At 35.7% G+C, this 25,981-nt stretch overlaps 1 protein-coding gene across 2 annotated transcripts; it reads left to right on the top strand.

Annotated features, from left to right (window-relative positions):
• Positions 1–20,965: 20,965 nt before the first annotated feature.
• Positions 20,966–25,760, top strand: LOC108477521 (mitogen-activated protein kinase kinase kinase 5-like). 2 transcript variants are annotated; one of them, XM_053023434.1, is made up of 12 exons: positions 20,966–21,155; positions 21,283–21,763; positions 22,207–22,833; positions 22,911–22,998; positions 23,116–23,178; positions 23,274–23,437; positions 23,634–23,709; positions 24,135–24,194; positions 24,267–24,392; positions 24,670–24,879; positions 24,955–25,052; positions 25,192–25,760. In XM_053023434.1, exons 2-12 carry the CDS (start codon positions 21,297–21,299, stop codon positions 25,385–25,387), a joined length of 2,175 nt encoding a protein of 724 aa, XP_052879394.1. In that variant the 5' UTR covers positions 20,966–21,155; positions 21,283–21,296; the 3' UTR covers positions 25,388–25,760. The 2 variants fall into 2 exon arrangements, with proteins under 2 accessions (XP_052879394.1, XP_017635551.1); XM_017780062.2 differs by having other exon boundaries at positions 20,966–21,763.
• Positions 25,761–25,981: the final 221 nt, after the last annotated feature.

The following is a 25,981-nucleotide window of genomic DNA, read 5'->3' as shown; positions in this document are numbered from 1 at the left end:
TTTCCGCGGACTTGATGCTTTTGCCGCTCGACGAATTCGACGTTATTCTTGGTTTGGATTGGTTGACCATGCACGATGCGGTTGTAAATTGCAAAAGCAAGACTATCGATCCGAGGTGCGCGAATAACGAGATAATTCGGGTTGAGTCTACGGACTTAAAGGGTTGCCACCGTAATATCGCAATGTTGGCCCGTAAATATGTAAGAAAAGGGTGCGGCGTACCTTGCGTATGTGCTCGATGACAAGGAGTCGAAAAAGAAACCCGAATCTATGCCGGTGGTTTGTGAATACCGGATGTTTTCCTCAAGAATTGCCGGGTTTGCCACTGCTCAGAAATAGAGTTTGGCATCGAATTGGTACCGTACCACTCCAATTTTGATAGCTCCGTATCGTATGGCACCAACGAATTAAAGGAGTTGAAAGCTCGGTTGTAAGAATTGGTGGATAGAGGTTTTGCTCGCCCGAGTTTTTCGCCTTGGGTGCGCCAGGTGTTGTTTGTGAAAAGAAGGATGGAACCATGAGGTCGTGCATCGACTATCGTCGACTTAATAAAGCGACGGTAAAGAACAAATATCCGCTACACAGATCGATGATTTGTTCGATCAACTCAAAGAGCCTCGGTGTTTTCGAAAATAGATCCGACATCGGGCTATTATCGCCATAATTCGAGATTCGAGACGCACCCAAGACCGCCTTGAATCGAGATATGGTCACTACGAGTTCCTAGTGATGCCGCTTGGGCTTACTAATGCCCTGCGGTATTTATGGATTTGATGAATCGGATCTTCGCACCATATCCGGATCGGTTCGTAGTTGTCTTCATTGATGACATTTTGGTCTATTCGCAAAATGAGACCGAACACGCCGAACACCGAGGATAGTGTTGCGAATTTTACGGATAAGCGCTTATATGCTAAGTTCAGCAAGTGTGAGTTCGGTTGAGGAGGTTAGCTTCTTGGGTCATGTGATATCAGACGGGTATTCGAGTCGACCAATAAAATTTCAGCCATACTTAATTGGAAGCCTCAGAAATATTACGAGGTTCGAGCTTTTGGGGCTTGCTTGGTTATTACCGACGATATGTAAAAGGTTTCTCAACGATAGCCACGCCAATGACGGCTTACTCCAAAAGGATGTTAAGTTCGAATGGACGGAGAAATGTCGAAGAGTTTCGATCAATCTGAAAACTTATTTGATGAAGCCCCAATCCTAGTGCAACCCGAATCGGGCAAAGAGTTTGTCATTTATAGTGACGCATCCCTACTTGGGTTGGGTTGCGATTGATGCAAGAAGGGCGAGTTGTGGCCTATGCGTCGAGACAATTAAAGCCACATGAGAAAAATTATCCGACCCATGATCTCGAATTGGTCGCCATCGATTCGCCTTTAAAGATATGGCGACATTACTTATTTGGTGAGAAGTGCCATGTGTATTCGGATCACAAAAGTCTCAAATATTTGATGACCCAAAGAGACTTAAATCTGCGACAAAGGCGATGGCTCGAGTTGTTAAAAGATTATGAGCTCGTCATTGATTATCACCCGGGAAAGGCTAATGTGGTTGCGGATGCCTTAAGCCGGAAATCACTGTTTGCTTTACAAGCGATGAATGTACACTTGTCTATCCTACCCGACAATGTGTTAGTAGTCGAATTAAAGGCCAAACCATTGTTGGCTCATCAAATTCGGGAAGCTTAGAAAGTTGATGAGGAGTTGCTTGCAAACGGGCCGAGTGTGTTCGAACAAGGAATCGGAGTTTCAAATTGATGATGACGATTGTTTGAGGTTCGAAGTCGTCTGTGTTCCAAAGAATTGAACTTATTTCGATAATTCGAACGAAGCCCATTGTAGCCGAATGGCAATCCACCCGGGGAGTACGAAGATGTACAACGATTTGAAACGTCGGTTTTGGTGGCATGGTATGAAATGAGACATCTCTGATTTTGTTTCGAGATGTTTAATATGTCAACAAGTGAAAGCGGAACATCAAGTGTCTTCAGGATTACTTCAGCCGATCACGATACCCGAGTGGAAATGGGATCGAGTCACAATGGACTTTGTATCCGGACTGCCATTGTCAGCAAGTAAGAAGGATGCGATTTGGGTTGTTGTAGATAGATTGACTAAGTCGGCTCACTTTATCCCCGACGCACGGATTTTTCAATGGACAAACTAGCCAATTGTACGCTTTCTCGATTGTGAGACTACACGGGTGCCTATTTCCATCGTGGTTTGGATAGAGATCCGAGATTTACCTCGCGATTTTGGAAGAAGTTGCAAGAAGCTTTAGGTACCAAGTTGCATTTCAAGACCGCCTTTCACCCCCAAACCGATGGTCAATCCGAACGAATAATTCAAATACTCGAGGATATGTTGAGATGTTGCATCCTTGAGTTTAGTGGTTCATGGAACGGTATTTGCCTTTGATTGAATTCGCTACAACAATAGCTTTCAATCAAGTATTAAGATGGCGCCTTACGAGGCTTTATACGGTCGTAAATGCCGTACCCCATTATTCGGACTGAACTTAGTGAAGGTAAATTCTTGAGGTTGATTTGGTTAAGGATGCCGAGCAAAAGTTCGAGTAATTCGTGAAAGTTTGAAAGTCGCTTGGTCGCCAAAAGTCGATACTGATTTGAAAAGAAAAGATATTGAATATCGGGTTGGAAACAAGGTCTTTCTCAAAGTTTCACCTTGGAAGAAGGTGCTTAGATTTGGTCGTAAGGGCAAATTGAGTCCGAGGTTCATCGGGCCATATGAAGTATCTGAACGAGTTGGGCCAGTCGCATATCGATTAATTTTTCCCCCTGAGCTCGAAAAGATTCACAACGTTTTTCATGTCTCGATGCTTCGACGATATAGGTCTGATCCATCGCACGTAATTGCTCCATCTGAGATTGAGATTCAGCCTAATTTGAGCTATGAAGAGGAACCGGTTCGCATTATGAGGCATGAAGTAAAAGAGTTGCGCAATAGGAAAATCCCGTTAGTGAAGGTGTTGTGGCATAAACACGGAATGGAAGAAGCCACTTGGGAACTTGAGGACTCTATGAAAGAGCGATACCCGAGCCTATTTACGGTAAGATTTTCGGGACGAAAATTTCTTAAGTGGGGAGAGTTGTGACATCCCAAAATTGACCATAGTCGGAAGTGGTTTCGGACCGCTAAACCGAGTCACCGACATGTTCGAACGTAATATTTATTGTCTAGAATATGTGAAAATGCATGTGTGAATTTTGAATTCTTTGATTTAGTTAATTTGATTGTGAATTGAAGGAAAAGGACTCATGTGAAAGGATTTAAATATATGTGGCTAATTTTAAGAGATTAATAAAAGGATGAAGTAAAATAAATGGACTTGCATGTCAAATAGCCCATTCCTAAGGTTAGTGGCCGCCATGTCAAGAGTGATGGGCAAGGAAAACATGTTTCAAACATGTTTAGTTAATGGATTATGCTTGAAAGAATAAAGAAATGAAATTGAAAAAAAAGGGATATGATGAAAACAAAAGAGAAAAAAAGTGTCCATCCTCTCATCTTTTTCTTGCTTGGCGAATATACTAAGAAGAAAGGGGGAAAAGCTTGAGAAAATCAGCCATGGGAGCTTACTAGACTAAGGTGTTTTGATACAAGAAGGTATGTTTTATGCCACTCTTGAAAATGCATGAATGATTTGGAGGATTGGTTCAAAATTTTCCTTGAATCTTGAATCGAAACTAGGTTGTTAGGTGAGTTAAATTTCGCCATGAATGTTGTCTCCCTTGGTGAGTGTTTTGATGTTGTTGTGATGAAAGCATGGAGATGAGTGAGTTCGAATGTTTAACAAAAAGGAAATTTTGTGCCATTGAGTTCTTGTTGTTATGTGTGTGTGTGCATGAGTATTCGCCATGCTATAGAATTTATGTTGCAAAATGATTAATGCTTAATGAGATGTATAATAGTACTTGTGAATGAGCTTGAGGGTATTTAAACAATTAGACATAAAAAGGGTGGTAATGAGGTTGAAAATTGTTGAATGGTTAATTGGGTAATGAATGAAGCATTCGCCATATGGGGTATAAATGGGCATAGGTGTTAAATACCTTGTATTGGAAATTTTGATAAATAAGTAGCAATAAATTAAGATGAGATTGAGTAAATTTTCAGCTTAGTTGTGTTAAGTATTCGGCAATAATCATAATAATGCATGTGAATGCCGTATGTTTGTGTTTGATGGAGAGGTAAATTGTTTGATTTGGCTCAAGAGCAAAGGGGAACTAAATTGGACAAAGGAAAGGAGAAAGCAAACGAGTAGCCGATTTGGAACCGTTCTACCCCAAACAAGGTAAGTCATTAAGCACGTATTTGATATTGCTTAAATGATTGTAAAATTTATGCAATTGTGTTTAATGGGATGATATATATATTTACAAATGAAAATGTATGTGTATGGAATGATGACATTTGTTGAATGTAAAAGAAATAGTGAAATGTGTAGAAAGTTGCTTTCGGCACTAAGTGTCTGGCAACACGAGTGTACTGGTGATTTAGATTGGCACTAAGTGTGCATGCTGGAAATATGTGGCACTAAGTGTGCATGCTGGAAATATATGGCACTGAGTGTGCATGCTGGAAAAATATGGCACCGAGTGTGCATGCTGGAAATATATGGCACTAAGTGTGCGAGCTCAAGGGTATGGCACTGTGTGTGCGGGCTTAAATCGCATGGCACTAAGTGTGCGAAATCGAGTATTAAGCACTGTGTGTGCGTACTCTATATATATATATATATCTCCGATCGAACAATTATATGGAGGGTGTGTCTCCATCGAGTTGAGTATGGACAGCGGATCGGGTAAGTACCTTGAGCTCATGACGAATAGGCAATACGTTCTTGCTCGGGGTTGAGCGTGGTAAGCTTTAAATCTATGTGATGATTGCAATTGTATGATTGTGGTGTGAATGAGTTGGTGTGTAAAAATGCCTCAATTATCTTATTGTATAGAATATGAAATGTGGATGTATGACTTGGAATGAGATTGAACCGAAAGGTCCGAGGAGTTATGGTATAGTTCCGATATGGATGAAGTACCTAGCCTCGTTTACTGTTTCATGTTGTGAAAATTTTACTAATGGATGGTTGATGAATGCTTATGACTTACTGAGTTATAAACTCACCCGGTGTTTTCTTGTCACCCATTTTAGGTCTCTTGGACTCGTATTGTTGCGTGCTCGGAACCGTCGTTGAAGTCATCACACCGGCTGGAAATCTTTTGGTATTGTCTTCGTAGTTGAACTAGGAGAACATTTGGCATGTATAGGCTATTATGTTTTGTTGAATTATGGGTTGTAAATCTTTAAGCCATGTGAAAATGGCCTATGTGGTCGTTGAGTGGGATGCTAGAACCTATAGCCACGAGTCTTAGAAACTTTAATTTTGATAAGGTGGCCATAATTTGTGTCATGCATGATGGATGATTAGTAAGGTCAAGGAAAGATTCATGAAATTGGCATAGTCTACTGCAGTAACTGTTGCAGACAGCAGCAGTGATATGAGATTGAAAAATCACTAAAAATACTAGAAGTAGAATTAAATAGTGAATAAATTATGAAATTGAACCTTGATGAATCTATTTTCATATGGACGAAACGAAACGACCATATGAGCAGTATACTGAGAGATATTAAAGTTCTCGTGAGACAGGGCCAGAACAGTTTCTGGATCCCCTGTCTCGACTTTGAAAATTTACTATAAATTATCCAGAAAGAATTAGAAGTCATGCCTTATATGTGCAGATTCCATTTTGAGTCTAGTTTCATTAGAAACAAACGGCACCAGTATTAAAGCCCTGTACAGAGAGATATTCAAGTTGAAACGCGCGAAGGTCCGTGTAGTCGACCCCTGTAACATGGGTGACTTTAACTAATAAACTGTACCAATTGGCCCGACCAAAAATTCTAGAAATAAATCCATGGATGGATATATGAGTATAGTTTCAGGGAAAATTTACAGAATTGGTTTTCGAGTTCTGGAACTCGAGATATGATTTTTAAGGTAACAGTGACGCAGTTAGCTAGCCTGCCTGAAACAAAAATTTCATAATTTCCACGAGGGAAATAAGGGAAGTAAGCCCGGTAACACCTCGTGGTCGAATCCGGTGATGGTCACGGGTTTGGGGTGTTACAATGAATGTTTAATGAGAAAATACGAGCAAGAATCAACGAAGTTATGATATCCGAAAGTCCCGTACGAACCTTAAGAATAGTATAGGATAAAAATGTCATGACATTAGGTTTACCGAGATGTGATTACATCTAAGACCATGTCTGGGACATTGGCATCATTATAAGATTTTGTGTAACACCATGTCTGGGATATTGGCATCGATATGTGACAACATGTAAGACCATATCTAAGATATGACATTGTATGAGCTATATTTGATTTTCGAGTATCCTTAACAATTTTGAAGGGTTCAACGGGCAAAGTCAAGTCAAGAAAGAATGTGTGAATGAGTTAAGTGGCTCAGGAACGTACGAGATTCATACAAGTATTGAAAAGGGAGGTATTTGATGAATTCACATGTAATATTGAATATGTATACATTGGGAAAGGTTTGTGAACTTATATGTGCTTATTCATAGTTTACCTATTTGATGAAAATGGTGTTGAATCATGTGGTCATTTTATTTGTATATGGCTTACTAAGCTTTTAAAGCTTACTTTGTGTGCCTTCCCTGTTTTATAGATTATCAAAGCTAGTTCGGACATCGGGGTTCATCAGGAACCGTCATCACACTATCGACTACTTGTTGGAACTTTTGGATGCTTTGTAAATATAGTATATGGCATGTATAGGCTAGTGTTAAGATGATATGTTTTGAGTTGTGATTTTAGCCATGAGAGTTGGCTTGTAAATGAAGTACATGTTGGTGTGTATTTGGCAATATAAGTTGGCTTAATTCATAAGTTTGATAAGTGATATATGATGTATATAATGCCATACGTTTTGGCAAGTTTAATATGGTTCATGTGTTGGCTAGATCGTTAATTGATTTGGCTAATTATCAATGATTCATCGTAGTTGAGAAATGGCATGTTGTGACTTAGTTTTAAGATGATGAATTGGTATATTTTGTGGCATGAATTAGTTGATAAAATGATGAGAATAATGCATAAGTAAGATAGTTGAAATTGTTGATAATGAAATATTGTTTTGGTATGTTTATGGTTGAAGATGAGATGGCATGATTTGTATATGAATTGGAATGTTTTGGTTGCCTATAAGTGAATTGAAATGGTATGAAAAGTTGTGGTTTAGGTATGTGTGAAGTGGTTTCGGGATCACAAAACCAAGTCACAAAAATCATTAAAAGTTATATTCTATGTTTATTATATGTGAAAGTGCATGTGTGAAAATTTCATGCTTTGATTTTGTCATTGAGAGTAAAATTATGAAATAGGACCTATGTGAAAATTTCTAAAAATGCTATAGGCTAAATTGTAGTGGCCAAATAATTTGTAGTGCAAAATAGGAGGATTTGCATGTCAAACCCCCTCATTTTTACATGTAGTGGCCGGCCAAGGTGATGGGTATTAGATAAAATATGCATTTTAGCATTATAATAGCTATAATGGATGGTAGGCATGATAAGCTTTTGTGTAAATTTTTTTATTGAAGTTATGGCTTAATTATGGTACAAATTAATATATCATTTATGTGTCATAAAATGTTGGGGAATAAGAATAACAAAAAGGATAGAAAGAACAAAGTTTTGTTCATTCTTGGTTCTTCATAGCCGAAAATAGGAGAGCAAGAGGGGGGAGATCTCTTGAATATTCGGTCACTTGGGGAAGAAAAATCCAAGGTAAGTTCATGGTACTTTGCTTCTATTTTGATGTTCATGGGTTCTTCTTGATTCTACCTTAACTCATGAAGCATATTTTGGTTTTTGGTTGTGTTGTGAGCATTTGATCATGAATTTAAAATGATGAAATGGAGATTATGCTTAAGTAAAATCATAGATATGTGATGATTGATTGGTGATATACATGTTTAAATAACATGCATGCAAAGTTTGTGTGAAGGAGTGATTTGGTAATAAATCTGCTTGGGACAGCAGCAGTAACGTGACTTTGGAAAATCACCATAAATTGTGGGAGATGAGTTAGAAGCTAAAAAATTATGGAATTAAAGCTTAATGAGTCTAGCTTCTCATAAAAGAAACTTTGTAAGCAAAGGAATTTCTGATAATGAGATATTTGAAGTGATGTATGACAGGGTCAGAATGACTTCTAGATCCTCTGTTCTGTTTTTATAAAATCATTATAAATTGTAAAAAAATGGTTATAAGATTAAATTTATATTTTTAGACTCCTTAATGAGTCCAGTTTCAAATTAAATAAACGAGAACATATTTTGAATTCTGTACAATGATAAATTTGATTCGTAGTGAAAAGTGCTCAGATTAGTCAAACAGCGAAACAAGGGAAACTTTAAGAAAAATCAGGTATTGATTGGCCAAACTAAAAATTCTTAAAATTTTATGGATAGATGATATATGAGTCTATTTTCAGGTAAAATTAATGGAAATTGATTTGGAGTTTCGTACCTCCAGTTATAAATGATTTAGTGACTGTTGCTCAGGAAGACAGCTTGCAGTGAAATTATGATTATGTGGTAAACATTGACAAAAATTTGTTACTGAGTTACTTATTGATTTCTTATAAGCTTACTATGATCTGTATGTGTGAAAGTCTAATATATATATATTATATATTCTGAACGTGATGCTTGAATAGTCAAATAATGACTAAGTTTAAAATTGTTGAATTTAAGCTCATGAGCATAGAGGGGCAAATTCGTATAAGGGGAAAAGAGAAAGTAATCGAATAGCCATTGTAATCGTTCGGCAACATTCAAGGTAAGTTCTTAAGTGTTTAAGCTTGATTCCTTTTTATATGCCTAAGAGTTAAATTAATATGGTAAAGGGAATGTAAATTTTATTTAGTTAATGTGCCGAATATGTAATAATTTAAGGCTATAAGCCGATTATGGCTATTATGCCTAAGTTGAATTGGATTTGGAAATTTGATGCACTAAATGAGTGTTACAATGAATAAACTATGCCGTATATGTGCTGGTGGAGATATCACGATTGTGATTATTGAATATCTAAAGGAAACCATGATGTGTATACAATTATTATATTTAGTCCGTTGTGGTAGCCGAAGGTGGCTTGGTACTAAAGTGATTAAATGTGAACTTCGATGAGGTAACTGTTAGTGATCGATGATATAAGTTATGCATTATAATATATATTTGGGTATCAAACCAAACAGACATAATGCTAGTGAAATGACATCGGACTTAAAGGTCTAGCAGGCTTATGGCCGGTGATGAAATCAGGTTATTACCTAGCAGGCAAATTGCCGATAAACTATTAAAAGTGTGGTGCTATAAGACTATGGGCTAATACGATATGTGGATTCGTTCCGTATAGTAAATTATTTAGGTACGAACAACCTAATTAAGTACATGTAAATTAAATGAATTTGATGATTGATGTGAATCGAACGTATAAGAAATGGTTTCATGTTTATGTTCAACTATGAGACCTTGTGTTAAATCGACAATCGAATTCGTTCAAATACATTAAGTTGGTCATGTATGCGATATGTACTTATGCATGTTAAATCGATTGGAATTGAATCACAAATGTGAATTGAGAAGCATAGGTAAAAATGCCTATATGTGACTAAGGGTAAAACCTTCGTAAATTATCGATAAGGATGGGCTATGTGCGGAACCATCTTATAATTGCTAATTTGAAAGGTTGTCTACGAATCGATCATAATATGTACATATTAGATGAATTGTGACCTTTTGGTTCTACCCAATTAAGTTGTGCGATAAATAATTTATGTATATGACTTAGAGTCGAATGGTCACTATGGGTTAAGTTTGAATGGTGAAATGGATATGTGATATTTACGTATGACTTTTGAACCGAAATGAAAATGATGGTGTTCATAAGGAGCTTATATCCGAATGTAGCAAATGACTACTAATGTGATATGTTGAATGAGAGGTGTTAAAATATGATTAAATATACATGATATTCGATGGATATCCGGGTTAAATCCCGCAGGCTTCATGCTGGTATTATATCCGGTTAAATCCCACGAGCTTCATCTTTGGTATTATATCCGGTTAAATCCCACGAGCTTCGTCTTTGGTATTATATCCGGTTAAATCCATGAGCTTCATCTTGGTAATATATCCGGGTTAAATCCCGCAGGCTTCATGCTGGTATTATATCCGGGTTAAATCCCACAGGCTTCGTGCTGTATTATATCCGGGATAAATCCCGCAGGCCTAGTGCTGGTATTATATTCGGGCCTTCGTGCCTAGTAGCCTTCGTGCCGGTGATGTGTATTCGGGCCTTCGTGCCTAGCAGGTGTAATGCCGGTGAAATGATATGTTAGGTGAATTCGGTGTTCATTGTAAGATAAGGGTTTAGCCGAATGTTAAAGATGAAATGATAGTGTATTGTATCATGCTTATATGGCCTAATGGCAAGTATAACATGTTGGTAAATATGCAATGTGCTTTTATAATCGAATGATAAGTTTGAAATGAATGTGAGTGAAATGTTATGCATAAGCTATCAAATGTTAAGTGTGAAAATGAGATGAAAGAAAAGTGTTTGAGATGTATAATTATATATACGTTCGAATGATGTTAGTACTCAATTGATATGAATATGTTATATGGAACTTGTTGATTTGATTATTCGGGCCTTTAAGCTTAGCAGACTATAATGTCGGTAAGATACTATTTGGGCTTTCGAGCCTAGCAGGCTATAAAGCCGGTGAAATGTTTCGGGCCTCGAGCCTAGCAGGCAAAATGCCGGTGATTTGAGAAAAGCCTATGACTAAGGTACCTCGTGCTAGATTGTCAAATGAATACATTTAATACGTAAAGTGGGCCAGGTACGTAGTATGTACTCATATGTGAGTTTGATTTGAAGTGAATCATAAGGGAGTAATGTGATACGTACGTGAATAAATGTTAAAACTATACCTATGATCATGATACACCTGGTTAAGGTGTGAAAGTATGTGAGGGTAATTGATAAAAATATGTTATATGAATTCAGATTAAGTGTGATAAGAATGCTGAACGTGCATTATGTGCTTGTGTATATTCGGCCAGATGGAAATATCCCTAGAATTTGGCCTCTTAAGAAATTAAATAATCGAAGTATAATTGCGTTTATTTGTTTGCATTGCTTAAGACTTACTAAGCTTATGAAAGCTTACTCCGTTGTTACATTTCTCTGTTTTATAGATTGTTGACTTCAGTTACCTGCACGGGTTGGAGTTCGCCGGAGATATTATCACACTGTTGAGCTCACATTATCGGTGTAAGTAAATCCTATTATTTCGAGTCTATGGCATGTATAGGGTTTTAATGTTTTGGACCTCGTAAGCTCATATATGGGTAGATTGCATGTGAAAAGAAAAGTTTTAAATTGATTGAATTTTTCAGCATGGTTTTTGTGTGATTGACTGAGTTTAAGTCGGGTAACACCTCGAACCCTGTTCCGGTAAGGGATACGGGCAAGGGGTGTTACATTTAGTGGTATCAGAGCCATGGTTTAGTCAGTTCTCGGACTAACATAGCAAGTATAAGAGTCTAGCTATACATGCCGTAAGTAAAGCGTGATAGTGTGATATCTCCCGGCTCTCATAAATTGTTTTGCTCAGGTAATGATGTGTTCCAACCGAGCTATTATTAATTGATCCGAAAATACTATTGAACTGATTATGATATATTTGTGATATGACGGAATTAAAAGGTATGAAAAGAAGTTTATGATATGTGTGCATCAGTGTAAAGATATGTATAAGATTGTATAAAGTAAATGGTAAGGAAAGATCAAATTGGGTGGAATGAGTACAATCGTTCATTAGTGAATCGACGGAAAAGACCATAGTTGGACCATGGCAATACATGAGACAGATGAGCTAGTGTAAGACCCGTCGGGGATGTGGCATCGGCTCCACTTGTGCTAAATGTAAGACCTATCTAGGATAGGCATCTGTACAGCCCAATGAGTGCTAGTGTAAGACCTATCTGGAATAGGCATCAGCACGGGCAGAGCAGAGCTAGTATAAGACCATAGTTGGACTATGGCATCAAGTGAGCGATGTACTCAAAACCGTAAGACGTTTTCCGATTTGATAAATATTAACAAGTGATCAATACTAAATGTGGAAACTTGATAAGACATTATTGGTAATTTGAGTAAGAGAAATGAAAGTTTGAATTGTGATAAATTCACTTATGTTTTGCTAATATTCACATGAAATAAAGTTGCATGTATTACTGAGATATGTGAAAATGTATCTGTAACGAGTTGGAAATTTGAAATGTTTGAATCAATGTGTGTAATATTATGACGATGAGTGATAAAGATATCTGTGTATACAAATATGAAAGTTCCTTTCGAGGCTTAACGACCTCACCCCTTTATCAGCGTTATTATTGTTCTGGTATGGAATAAGTATACAGATTGGTTAAAGGTTACGTAAAGGATCTTTCTATGAACTCCGATTGCGAAATGTTTGTTTATCTGAGTTGTAATAGATTATGCAAGTATATGGAATAAAAGAAATCAGTGGTATTATAGAAGTGGTTGTGAGATAGAATTTCTATCCAAATTGAATCAAAATTTTTATTATTTTCTAAGAGAGAAATCTTATTGGATTATGATTTATCATCTGACGAGAAAAGATCGGTAAGATAGGGTTTGCATGTGCAAGGTTTTATCTGATAAAGTGACTAAAGTATCTATGATGTGATCTGTTGGTGTAGACCAAAGTTCCGGATTTTTGGTAAAAAGAGATACATGTGAAGAATGGAAAATTGTGATTCCGAGAATTTTGCGAAAACGCTTTTAGAGTGGAAACTATTTCTTCTGGTAAGATTTTCGGGGGCGAAAATTCCTAAGGGGGGGAGAGTTGTGACAGCCCTAATTTGGCCCTAGTCGGAAAGTGGTTTCGGGATCACAAAACCGAGTCACAAAAATAATTAAATGTTATATTCTATGTTTATTATATGTGAAAGTGCATGTGTGAAATTTCATGCTTTGATTTTGTCATTTGAGAGTAAAATTATGAAATAGGACCTATGTTAAAATTTCTGAAAATGCTATAGGCTAAATTGTAGTGGTCAAATAATTTGTAGTGCAAAATAGGAGGATTTGCATGTCAAACCCCCCATTTTTACATGTAGTGGCCGGCCAAGGTGATGGGTATTAGATAAAATATGCATTTTAGCATTATAATAGCTATAATGGATGGTGGGCATGATAAGCTTTTGTGTAAATTTTTTTATTGAAGTTATGGCTTAGTTATGGCACAAATTAATATATCATTTATGTGTCATAAAATGTTGGGGAATAAGAATAACAAAAAGGATGGAAAGAACAAAGTTTTGTTCATTCTTGGTTCTTCATAGCCGAAAATAGGAGAGCAAGAGGGGGGAGATCTCTTGAATATTCGGTCACTTAGGGAAGAAAAATCCAAGGTAAGTTCATGGTACTTTGCTTCTATTTTGATGTTCATGGGTTCTTCTTGATTCTACCTTAACTCATGAAGCATATTTTGGTTTTTGGTTGTGTTGTGAGCATTTGATCATGAATTTAAAATGATGAAATGGAGATTATGCTTAAGTAAAATCATAGATATGTGATGATTGATTGGTGATATACATGTTTAAATAACATGCATGCAAAGTTTGTGTGAAGGAGTGATTTGGTAATAAATCTGCTTGGGACAGCAGCAGTAACGTGACTTTGGAAAATCACCATAAATTGTGGGAGATGAGTTAGAAGCTGAAAAAATTATGGAATTAAAGCTTAATGAGTCTAGCTTCTCATAAAAGAAACTTTGTAAGCAAAGGAATTTCTGATAATGAGATATTTGAAGTGATGTATGACAGGTCGAATGACTTCTAGATCCTCTGCTCTGTTTTTATAAAATCATTATAAATTGTAAAAAATGGTCATAAGATTAAATTTATATTTTAGACTCCTTAATGAGTCCAGTTTCAAATTAAATAAACGAGAACATATTTTGAATTCTGTACAATGATAAATTTGATTCAGTAGTGAAAAGTGCTCAGATTAGTCAAACAATGAAACAAGGAAACTTTAAGAAAAATCAGGTATTGATTGGCCAAACTAAAATTCTTAAAATTTTATGGATAGATGATATATGAGTCTATTTTCAGGTAAAATTAATGGAAATTGATTTGGAGTTTCGTACCTCCAGTTATAAATGATTTAGTGACTGTTGCTCAGGAAGACAGCTTGCAGTGAAATTATGATTATGTGGTAAACATTGACAAAAATTTGTTAATAAGTTACTTATTGATTTCTTATAAGCTTACTATGATCTGTATGTGTGAAAGTCTAATATATATATATTATATATTCTGAACGTGATGCTTGAATAGTCAAATAATGACTAAGTTTAAAATTGTTGAATTTAAGCTCATGAGCATAGAGGGGCAAATTCGTATAAGGGGAAAAGAGAAAGTAATCGAATAGCCATTGTAATCGTTCGGCAACATTCAAGGTAAGTTCTTAAGTGTTTAAGCTTGATTCCTTTTTATATGCCTAAGAGTTAAATTAATATGGTAAAGGTAATGTAAATTTTATTTAGTTAATGTGCCGAATATGTAATAATTTAAGGCTATAAGCCGATTATGGCTATTATGCCTAAGTTGAATTGGATTTGGAAACTTGATGCACTAAATGAGTGTTACAATGAATAAACTATGCCGTATATGTGCTGGTGGAGATATCACGATTGTGATTATTGAATATCTAAAGGAAACCATGATGTGTATACAATTATTATATCTAGTCCGTTGTGGTAGCCGAAGGTGGCTTGGTACTAAAGTGATTAAATTTGAACTTCGATGAGGTACCTGTTAGTGATCGATGATATAAGTTATGCATTATAATATATATTCGGGTTTCAAACCTAACAGACGTAATACCAGTGAAATGACATCGGACTTAAAGGTCTAGCAGGCTTATGGCCGGTGATGAAATCAGGTTATTACTTAGCAGGCAAATTGCTGATAAACTATTAAAAGTGTGGTGCTATAAGACTATGGGATAATATGATATGTGGATTCGTTCCGTATTGTAAATTATTCAGGTACGAACAACCTAATTAAATACATGTAAATTAAATGAATTTGATGATTGATGTGAATCGAACGTATAAGAAATGGTTTCATGTTTATGTTCAACTATGAGACCTTGTGTTAAATCGACAATCGAATTCGTTCAAATACATTCAGTTGGTCAGGTATGTGATATGTACTTATGCATGTTAAATCAATTGGAATTGAATCACAAATGTGAATTGAGAAGCATAGGTAAAAATGCCTATATGTGAGTAAGGGTAAAACCATCGTAAATTATCGATAAGGATGGGCTATGTGCGGAACCATCTTATAATTGCTAATTTGAAAGGTTGTATATGAATTAGTGAGCAATATGTACATATTAGATGAATTGTGATCTTTTGGTTCTACCTGAATTAAGTTGTGCGATAAATAATTTATGTATATGACTTAGAGTCGAATGGTCACTATGGGTTAAGTTTGAATGGTGAAATGGATATGTGATATTTACGTATGACTTTTGAACCGAAATGTAAATGATGGTGTTCATAAGGAGCTTATATCCGAATGTAGCAAATGACTACTAATGTGATATGTTGAATGAGAGGTGTTAAAATATGATTAAATATGCATGATATTCGATGGATATCCGGGTTAAATCCCGTAGGCTTCGTGCTAGTAATATATCTGGGTTAAATCCCGCAGGCTTCGTGCTGGTATTATATCCGGGTTAAATCCCGCAGGCTTCGAGCTGGTATTATATCCAAGATAAATCCCGCAGGCCTAGTGCTGGTATTATATTCGGGCCTTCGTGCCTAGCAGGCTTCGTGCCGTTGATGTGTATTCGGGCCTTCGTGCCTAGCAGGCGTAATGCCGGTGAAATGATATGTTATATGAATTCGGTGTTCCTTGTAAGATAAGGGTTTAGCCGAATGTTAAAGATGAAATGATAGTGTATTGTATCATGCTTATATGGCCTAATGGCAAGTATAACATGTTGGTAAATATGCAATGTGCTTTTATAATCGAATGATAAGTTTGAAATGAATGTGAGTGAAATATTATGCATAAGCTATCAAATGTTAAGTGTGAAAATGAGATGAAAGAAAAGTGTTTAAGATGTATAATTATACATACGTTCGAATGATGTTAGTACTCAATTGATATGAATATGTTATATGGAACTTGTTGATTTGATTATTCGGGCCTTTGAGCTTAGCAGACTATAATGTCGGTAAGATACTATTCGGACTTTCGAGCCTAGCAGGCTATAAAGCCGGTGAAATGTATCGGGCCTCGAGCCTAGCAGGCAAAATGCCAGTGATTTGAGAAAAGCCTATGACTAAGGTACCTCGTGCTAGATTGTCAAATGAATACATTTAATACGTAAAGTGGGCCAGGTACGCAGTATGTACTCATATGTGAGTTTGATTTGAAGTGAATCATAAGGGAGTAATGTGATACGTATGTGAATAAATGTTAAAACTATACCTATGATCATGATACACCTGGTCAGGGTGTGAAAGTATGTGAGGGTATTTGATAAAAATATGTTATATGAATTTAGATTAAGTGTGATAAGAATGCTGAACGTGCATTATGTGCTTGTGCATATTCGGCCAGATGGCAATATCCCTAGAATTTGGCCTCTTAAGAAATTAAATAATCGAAGTATAATTGCGTTTATTTGTTTGCATTGCTTAAGACTTACTAAGCTTATGAAAGTTTACTCCGTTGTTACATTTCTCTGTTTTATAGATTGTTGACTTCAGTTACCTGCTCGAGTTGGAGTTTGCCGGAGATATTATCACACTATCGAGCTCACGTTATCGGTGTAAGTAAATCCTAGTATTTCGAGTCTATGGCATGTATAGGGTTTTAATGTTTTGGTCCTCGTAAGCTCATATATGGGATAGATTGCATGTGAAAAGAAAAGTTTTAAATTGATTGAAATTTTTCAGCACGGTTTTTGTGTGATTGACTGAGTTTAAGTCAGGTAACACCTCGAACCTTGTTCTGATGAGGGATACGGGCAAGGGGTGTTACAGTATGCTTGAGGGGGATGAGAAATGTGGCTTAAACCAAGCCTAATTTCGCCTCACACGGTTAAGCACACGGGCGTGGTCTCGACCATGTGCCTGGTGTAACTTAGTTAAAACAAGTCAGAGAGTTACACGGCATAGACACACGGGTGTGTCTACTGGCCGTGTGTGACACACGGGCTGGCACATGGACTTGTGGCCGGCTGTGTGACCCAAGTCAGTATACCCTCCAATTTTCCCAAGGCCATGGCACACGGGCTTGTCTTTGGCCGTGTGGTGCAAGTCAGTATGTATCCCCTGTTTCTACATGGCCTGTGACATGGGCGTGTCTGGTGGCACACGGGTGTGTGATTCCTGTATGCATAAAAATTTTATGAGTTTCCCAAAGTTTTCAAATGTTATTGGTTTAGTCTCAAATCTCTTTTACGCATGTTTTAAGGTCTCATAGGGCTTTATAAGGAACAATGTGAATGTGTTTAATGGATTTTGATTATGAATGAATAAATGTATGTGTTATGTATGTGAATGTTGCGTATTGTCCAGTAATGCCTCGTAACTCTATTCTGGCGACGGATACAGGTTAGGAGTGTTACACTAGCAAATCTTCCAATTTTCTTTAATAATTCCTTAAACGAACCTAAACCAAAATTCAGTATAAATTCAATCAATTTACCATTAAACCAGCCCCCAAACACCTACTAAATGATTTCAAATCAATCATTGAAATTATAACTATTTTATGAATCTAAACTAGTTAGATTCCTTACACTATATCGATGCGAACCGTACGTACAGTCGTTCTTCTCCTTTACGGATGATTTAGGGCGTTTGGGTCAGCACTTAATTCAATAATATACTGGAAAATAAGTACCTAATTAATGATTAAATTCCTTCATTTAATCAATCCATAACCTTTACCCAACAACTATGTCGAAATAACAAATTAGTTACCCTTCATTACCCTTACGCTTCATGATTTGTAGGTTCCGAATGATCAATCGATCAAGAACGTTTTTTCCTAATTGAAATGAGTTTAAAAGCTGATTAGGAGGGTTCAAGAACTCAAATTAAGGCTGGAAAAATATAGGCAAGAACCCAGAAACAAAACAACCCCCTTTTCTACACATATGCGCACACACCACCACTTACGGTGGCCAAAATTGGGGTTGAAATTTAAAACGGTTTGAGATCTTATTAAAATCTGGAAAAATACCTTTGAAATCATTTAAAAACCCCCAAATTCAAGATCTGAAAATTTATTTTTTTAGTTGAAAAAAATTAATCAAGAAATTGAAGAGAAAAGAGACCTTACCCAAGCTATTCAAGAGAAACGACAAAGACACTTTCTTTGCAATGATTGGGATTGATTTTGGAGTTCAAGATTTCAGGTTTGGGGTTGATTTTAATGAGGAAAAATGACAGAAATATGGTGGAGAATATGTTAACAAATCTTGTAGCAAAAAGAAGAAAAAAAAGAAAGAGAAAGAGATGGTATAACTATGTGTAGGCGATGATAACAATGGAGGAAAGGAAAAAAAAATTAAAATCAAAGAGAAGGAGAGGATGAAAGAAACGGCTAGGGCAATGAAGAGGAGGGATTAAAGGCTGATTATTAGTGAAAAATTAATATTTATACCTAGGTTAACTAGGCTTGGATGACCCATACATTAAAATAAGGGGTTTTTGTCAAAAAATTAAATTATTTACATGGGAAGGAAATTGAAGTTAGGACATTAAGAATAAATTCATTAATGTTTAACTATCAAACCAATAACTCATTCTTAATATAATTTTGAAATATTTATTTTAAAAAAACAAGGCATGTCACATACTAGGGTTTAAGGCAAAATTTGTAAAATAATAAAAATAGTGAGAAAGAATGGATTTGAACTTGGGTTTCAAAGAAATTTCACTAACACTTAACCAACAAACCAATATCTCATTTATTTCCTAAAAATGTATAGATAAGCTTAAAAAATTAGGACATAGCCACTCTTTCTCAATTTCCAACTCCAATTCTAACCCTGATTTCTAGGATGCTACAGATACTAGTGGACTTTTACCGATACCATATGAAAAGCATCGATACTGGATTAATACTTAGCTGAATTGATTGAGAAACAGAATGTCAATTTGGTACTGATTTTTGAAAGGACATCGATATTTTGGAAACTATCAATACTTAACCAAAAAGTATTGATACTTTTCAATACTTTTTGGCTTACAGCTATACTCACTTGTTTTAAAAACAATTTAACTTTGATTGAAATTTTTTAACTTAATTTAAAAGTTAATTCAAAAGTTTTCTAAGAGTTTAAAGTAATAGGTTCAAAATTTTATCTCTTAGACTTCATTTGAAAAATCATTTTACCAATTTTGTTTAATTTTAACTTTTATCCAAAAATATTTTAATTTATTATATTAAATCATATTATTAAATAAAATTTGATATAACAAATTCAATACATCAATTAGTTTATTAAATAAACATCTAAACTACTATATTTGAAATAATAATAATAATAATAATAATAATAATAATAATAATAATAAACCTATTTCACCCTATCGATGGTATTCACGATGATGATCCTATATATAAACCTATCTAACAAATGAGCCAACCTTGAACAATCTTTTTTGAATTGAGGTCGATATATATTCAATAATAATAACAACATTTTTATTTCAAGTTAATAATAAGAAATTAAAATTATCAGTTTAAATAATGAAGTGAGTTTTCAGGTTTGCCCAAGCCAACCGTGAATATAGTATATCTTATTCAATAACTATACCATTTTTTTTTTTGGATAATACAAACTAATGATTTTTTCTTTTGGTTATTTGTTATAAAGATTGATCTGAACTAAAACCACAAAACCTTTATTACGTTAGTCTTTTTTTTACCATAAACTCTGTGGACAGAACCAAACCCTCCCGACTTTAACTAATTCGACAACCAAACCTTCTTATCACAGAATAACAAAATCCCACCTCAACAAATAAATCCCATCATAAAGTAAATATAAATTTTAAAAGAATTATGTAATAAATATATTTATTAAAAAGAAAAATAAAATTAATTGATACTTTAGTTATCATGATAAGATTAATTATTTATAATGTCTGATAATTATTTCATTATGATTAATTTTATTGATTTATTATATAAAAATAAAAATATTTTCATAAAAATACATCAATTTGTATATAAATATTTATTTTAATAATTTTATAATTAAATTGGTGCCCGATTATATATATAATATACACTAAATTTTGTTATGTTGACTCTGTGTGTGAAATAAAAACATGATAATAAAATTATATTTATAAAAAAATTGATAATTGAGTTATAGGTGAAATATTAAAATGTTTAGATTTAATTTTTTTAGGCTTAGGTTGAGATTATATTTTTAGTTGTTTTATTCAAATAATTTATGTAAAAATAATAAAAGATAAAATATTATAATATTAATAATATTGTTAAAATTTTTATTAAAAATTTTTTAAGTAACCTTTTCATTAAATTAATATTGATTTAATTTAAAAACACCAATTTAATAAAACATTTTATACAAGTATAGATAGATAATTATTTTTTCATAAAGAATTAACAATAATAACGAATTTTGAAAGTGTTTCAGAGTCAAAATTACTTTCGCTAAATATATTTTTTAAAAAGGAAAAAAGTGTAAATTTAAAGAATATTAATTTTTTTTTAAGTGCGATGAGCAAATGCTAAATAAAATCAGCTAGGGGCATAAAAAAGAAAAGATCCTTTATTAACCTTTTTTTTTTTTAAAAAAAGGGGGGTTTCTGTTATAAACCGCGTAATGTTGCAGACAAAAACCGATTTCTCCACAATTTCCAAACCAAAAACTCCATTGCCCATTGCCATCCAATCCTTTTGGAACATCATTGTACGTTGTTACCCCCTCATTTTTACTTCTCTTTTTGTTGTTGTTGTTGTTAAAGGAACATAGTTTTCCTCTCCTTTTCTTCTTCAATTCTCTTTCATTTGAAATTTGATCATTTCTTTCTTTTCAGAATGATTTCTAGCCATGCGTTGGTTTCAGAACATTTCGTTTTCTTCTTCTTGTTCTTCCAGCAGCAGCTCCGCCTCCTCCGGATCTTCTTCCAGGAAACATTTTGAAGATAATATTAATAGTAATCAGCGAAACCAGAATCAACGTCCTAAATCCCGTTACCATTACTTGGGGCTTCGCATTTCGGGAGCTCGGCTGCGAAGGCAAAAGGAGCCTAAGCGTCTCCCCGAACAGGAACCTCCAAAGAAGGAGGACCCGCAGGCGTCGCCGCTGTCCGCTGGTTGCGATACTCCGTCATTGTCAACTTCTCCGGCTTCGAAGACAACGTCGTCGGCATTGGCGGTGCCATTGCCGCTTCCGCTTCCGCTTCCTGAAGGAGACGGGGAGCAACGGTTTTCGTCGCCCAAGGAAGTTGGACATTGTAAAGGTTTAGAGGATAGAGATTCAGAAAAAGCAGATGAATCTATTTTTTTGGTTTCAAGGTAGTCTTTTATTTGTTTTTTTTTTTAAATTAATATTTACTTAGAAAGTTCTTGGCCTGGCCCTGCTCCTGCATTAATAGATGCCGTTAGAATTTATTTTTCAAATACATTGAAAACAATATATATAATTTCTTAATAGTTTCTCATTTTCGAAATCATTTTCATGTCTTTAGTTTCTTTCTGTGAATATTTTAGAAACGAATGATATCTTCATAATTGCAATGCTATGTGATTCATAATCTAAATGTTAGAAACAAATTATGAGCTAAAGGATGATTTATTCATAAGTGCAACACTACTTGATTGATAATCTACATGTTCAATCTGAAATTTAGTTTTGTACTTTATTTAGGTTTTATATTTATAGTCATTGTAGGCACTTCTGATAACTTGTTTGACTGGTTTTCAAGAAATTTAGAGTTTTCTAATTTATCCTATTACAGTGTGTTTGCCTGTTGTGACTCGAGGAAGACGACAAAGAATGTTGAAACAGTATCATCCTCTAGGTTGTTGCAACAAGAAGTGAATAAAGGTGATAGTTCTCATGATGAGTTTATGGTGCATTTTCCTACAAGCAGTACTCCAACGAGTCAGTTTGGAAGTCCTGTAGCCACCCTACAAAAAATGAGTGCCACCGATGTGTTTCCGCATTTCATGGTTCCTACAGGCAATCAAATCTGGTCTGCACCAGAGATGAATGCATTAGATGTTGCAGGGCTTCCTCCCCGAGCATTCCATGATTACAATGCATATACCACTGATAACACTCCGCTGCACAGTCCAAATAGATGTCCTCATCGAAAGAATAGAAGCCAAAGTGGACCTCCTTCTCCAATGCATCAGAGGTTGTCACTTGAGAGTATTGAGATCTCATCGTTGCGTTCTGAAAGTAATGGCCCTATCTCTGTGCATCCGTTACCTCTTCCTCCAGGAGCAACCGTGGCTTCCCCACCAGCTTCCATTCCCCAAGTTGCTAATAGGTCAGAGTCATTGCCAATGAATTGTCGATGGCAAAAGGGCAAGCTTATTGGGCGTGGGACATTTGGAAGTGTTTATGTTGCCAGTAACAGGTATACAAGTTCTATGTATCTTTGCCATCCATTGCATTAGCTATCAGAACACTGAAAGAGATTCTTGTTTCTGACAGAGAAACTGGAGCTTTATGTGCAATGAAGGAAGTTGACATATTTCCAGACGACCCGAAATCTCCAGAGTGTATAAAGCAACTAGAGCAGGTTTTTCTTTTGCAAATATTACATTTATTCACTCTAGGAGGATAAAAGCGGTGATGACCTAATGCCGTTTGTTTCTTTGAATGTCTTCCTAAGCCATGACTACTTTCTTTACTGTAGGAGATCAAGGTTCTTAGCCACCTCAAGCATCCAAATATAGTGCAGTATTATGGTAGTGAAATAGTAAGTTCCAGTTGCATGTTAGGATTTCATCTCTTCTTCTTGCTCCACTTTTGTCTTAAGAATTTCCAATAAGGAATATAAATTACCATATGCAGGTGGAAGACAAGTTCTATATATATCTGGAGTATGTTCATCCTGGTTCAATTAATAAATATGCTCGTGACCACTGTGGCGCCATAACAGAATCTGTTGTTCGCAATTTCACTCGCCATATTCTATGTGGGTTGGCTTATCTGCACAGCACAAAGACCATCCACAGGTACAAAGCAGTGTCCTGATTTTTGGGTTAAAAACAGCCAATTAGAGTGAAAAAAGTGAATAACATCTACTTGCTTTTGTCCAACTCAAATATTAAGCATGGAAATGCTAGTTGTTTGAGGAGAGGACAAAACCTATTTTCGTATTTTAGCATGAAATATTGGTGGCTTCCTATGCTGTTTACCTTTTCTATTCAGGGATATTAAAGGGGCTAATTTGCTTGTTGATGCATCTGGAGTTGTCAAGCTTGCTGACTTTGGGATGTCCAAACATGTAAGTTTCATATCTTCCCCTTCTCTTTGGGTACATGTAAATAAATAATTAGTAGCCTCAGATAAGGCATGTAAATTAGTAGCCGAAGGATCTTTTATCAGCTGATGTTACACAACAATAAATAATTTAAGGGAAAAGATTCGTTGCAATTCATCCTCCCAATTGCAGTCCTTTATTGGACATTTTAGTTAAGCATTAAAGAAGTGATTAATATAAATGGACATAAGCACAAAGGAAGAAGACAGATTAAATCTATGTGTGAAAACTAGAGTTGATTAGCTTGGTGTGGCAGATGTTGTCATCATCATCACAATTTGCCTCTCATCACTTACTGTTACTCCAAGTCATCTTGATTCTAGGTCTTTTGTTAGCTATTATTTTTTCTGATTCTGCTTGAATAATTCTGTATCCATTCCGTTGCACAGCTTAGTGGACAAAGAGCTGATCTATCTTTGAAGGGAAGCCCTTACTGGATGGCTCCAGAGGTACCATCTCGTAATTTTATCATCAAATGATATCTGTATTTTAACATACTGACATCATTCGTTTCCCTGCAGCTCATGCAAGCAGTGATGCAGAAAGATAATAGTTCTGAGCTTGCTCTAGCTGTTGATATTTGGAGTTTGGGATGTACAATTATTGAAATGTTCACTGGTAAAGCACCATGGAGTGAGTATGAAGGGGTAAGCACATTATGTATCTTAATTCACTTAATAAATCAGCTGAGCATTGGAGAAATTTTGACCATTCTAACTTCCCATTGTTCCATGAGATGAGGAAAAAGAAAGTTGGTTATGTGCTTCTCATAATGCTAATGATCATATATTCTCTGCCCTGCAATCATTAAAAATTAAATGTTCCGTAATTATGTGCAAGGAAGGACAAGTTCAATAACTTGGTCTGGTTTGTTTTTAAATAAGAGACATTGCCAACTTCTTCATGTTCTCTTCTTTAATGCAGGCTGCCGCTATGTTCAAAGTGATGCGGGATACCCCTCCCATACCTGAAACATTATCACCCGAGGGGAGGGATTTCCTGCGATGCTGTTTCCAAAGAAATCCTGCAGAGAGACCATCTGCAAGTGTGTTACTAGAGCACCGATTTGTCAAAAGCTCACTACAGTCGGGTGCCTCATCGAGCTCCTCATCCTTTAATGGGACAAAAGTCATGGTAAATAACAATGCTTAACCTGTTGTTTCCATTGGCTTATGGTAGTTTATTTAATAATTAGTTTAATATATGTAGGATGCACCTCTTAGTCCAGGAGAGCGATCTGAATTTAAATTGGCTCAATCGCCAATGCAACAAGGCTTGCAAAGTGCAAAAACTGTGACTCCTGACTGGTAAGAGTTACATTTTTCCTTGCCATCGAGCTTAATACTTTTTTCTTTCATTTTGCACATATTAACTGCTGAATTCAATCGAATACTTCCTTTTTCTTGACTGTCCACATCAGCTTCATGCATTATTCTTTTTCTCCAGTGAGACTGCACAACGATCTCATTACAAGCATTCCGAGTTAACAGTGGCCCCACGTTATTCACCTCGTTCAACCCTTGAAGTTCCTCCTGGTTTGTCTCCCTCATCCTCAGGCCCAAATACTCGTCCTCCCAGCCCTTCTGGCACCACTAATAGATCTATCAACCAGGAGTGTAAGAAAAACCATATCTTCGGATAACATTGAAGGAGGAAACATTGTACATTATTTTCAAGGTTTCTCTGATAAGCAGCTTCAAGCATTGCATTGGAGACAACAAAAAGCCACCACCCGACATGTGGCTGTGGAGAACTGAACTAGAAACTCCCTACCTGATCGCTATCTTCAATGCCTAATCGAAGTTCCTGAAGTCTGTTGTCATCCTTGAAGCATATCTAGAAACAGGTCGTTTTTGTAAATTATGGAGTATTTTTTAGAGCCACCAAATTGAGAAAGCTTACATGTATATTCTTGCAGAAGTTGACATTTCTAATCTTCAAAAGTCGAATGAATTAGTAGATTTTAGAAAGTGTAAGTTAGCCATATATATCAATCTTTTCTGTTCTTTTTTTAATTCCCGCATCTTGAGCGCCCTGCAATGCATTGTTTGAGCCATTTTATTGTTTTTAAATGATCATAGTTTGTAGTATTTGAACTAAAATGCAGATATGAAACTAGTGGCTTTAGCATTTTCTACCCTACTTTAATAACCATCTTTACGCAACAGTAGGTTATAATTGTGCAAGCCATGAAGTCTTGAATTTCCTTTTGGTTGGGGATATAGAAGGCCAAGGA

The sequence above is a fragment of the Gossypium arboreum genome, chromosome 12 (assembly GCF_025698485.1).
Source record: "Gossypium arboreum isolate Shixiya-1 chromosome 12, ASM2569848v2, whole genome shotgun sequence".
Lineage (NCBI taxonomy): Eukaryota > Viridiplantae > Streptophyta > Magnoliopsida > Malvales > Malvaceae > Gossypium > Gossypium arboreum.
This window is presented reverse-complemented; position numbering and strand designations above follow the sequence as displayed.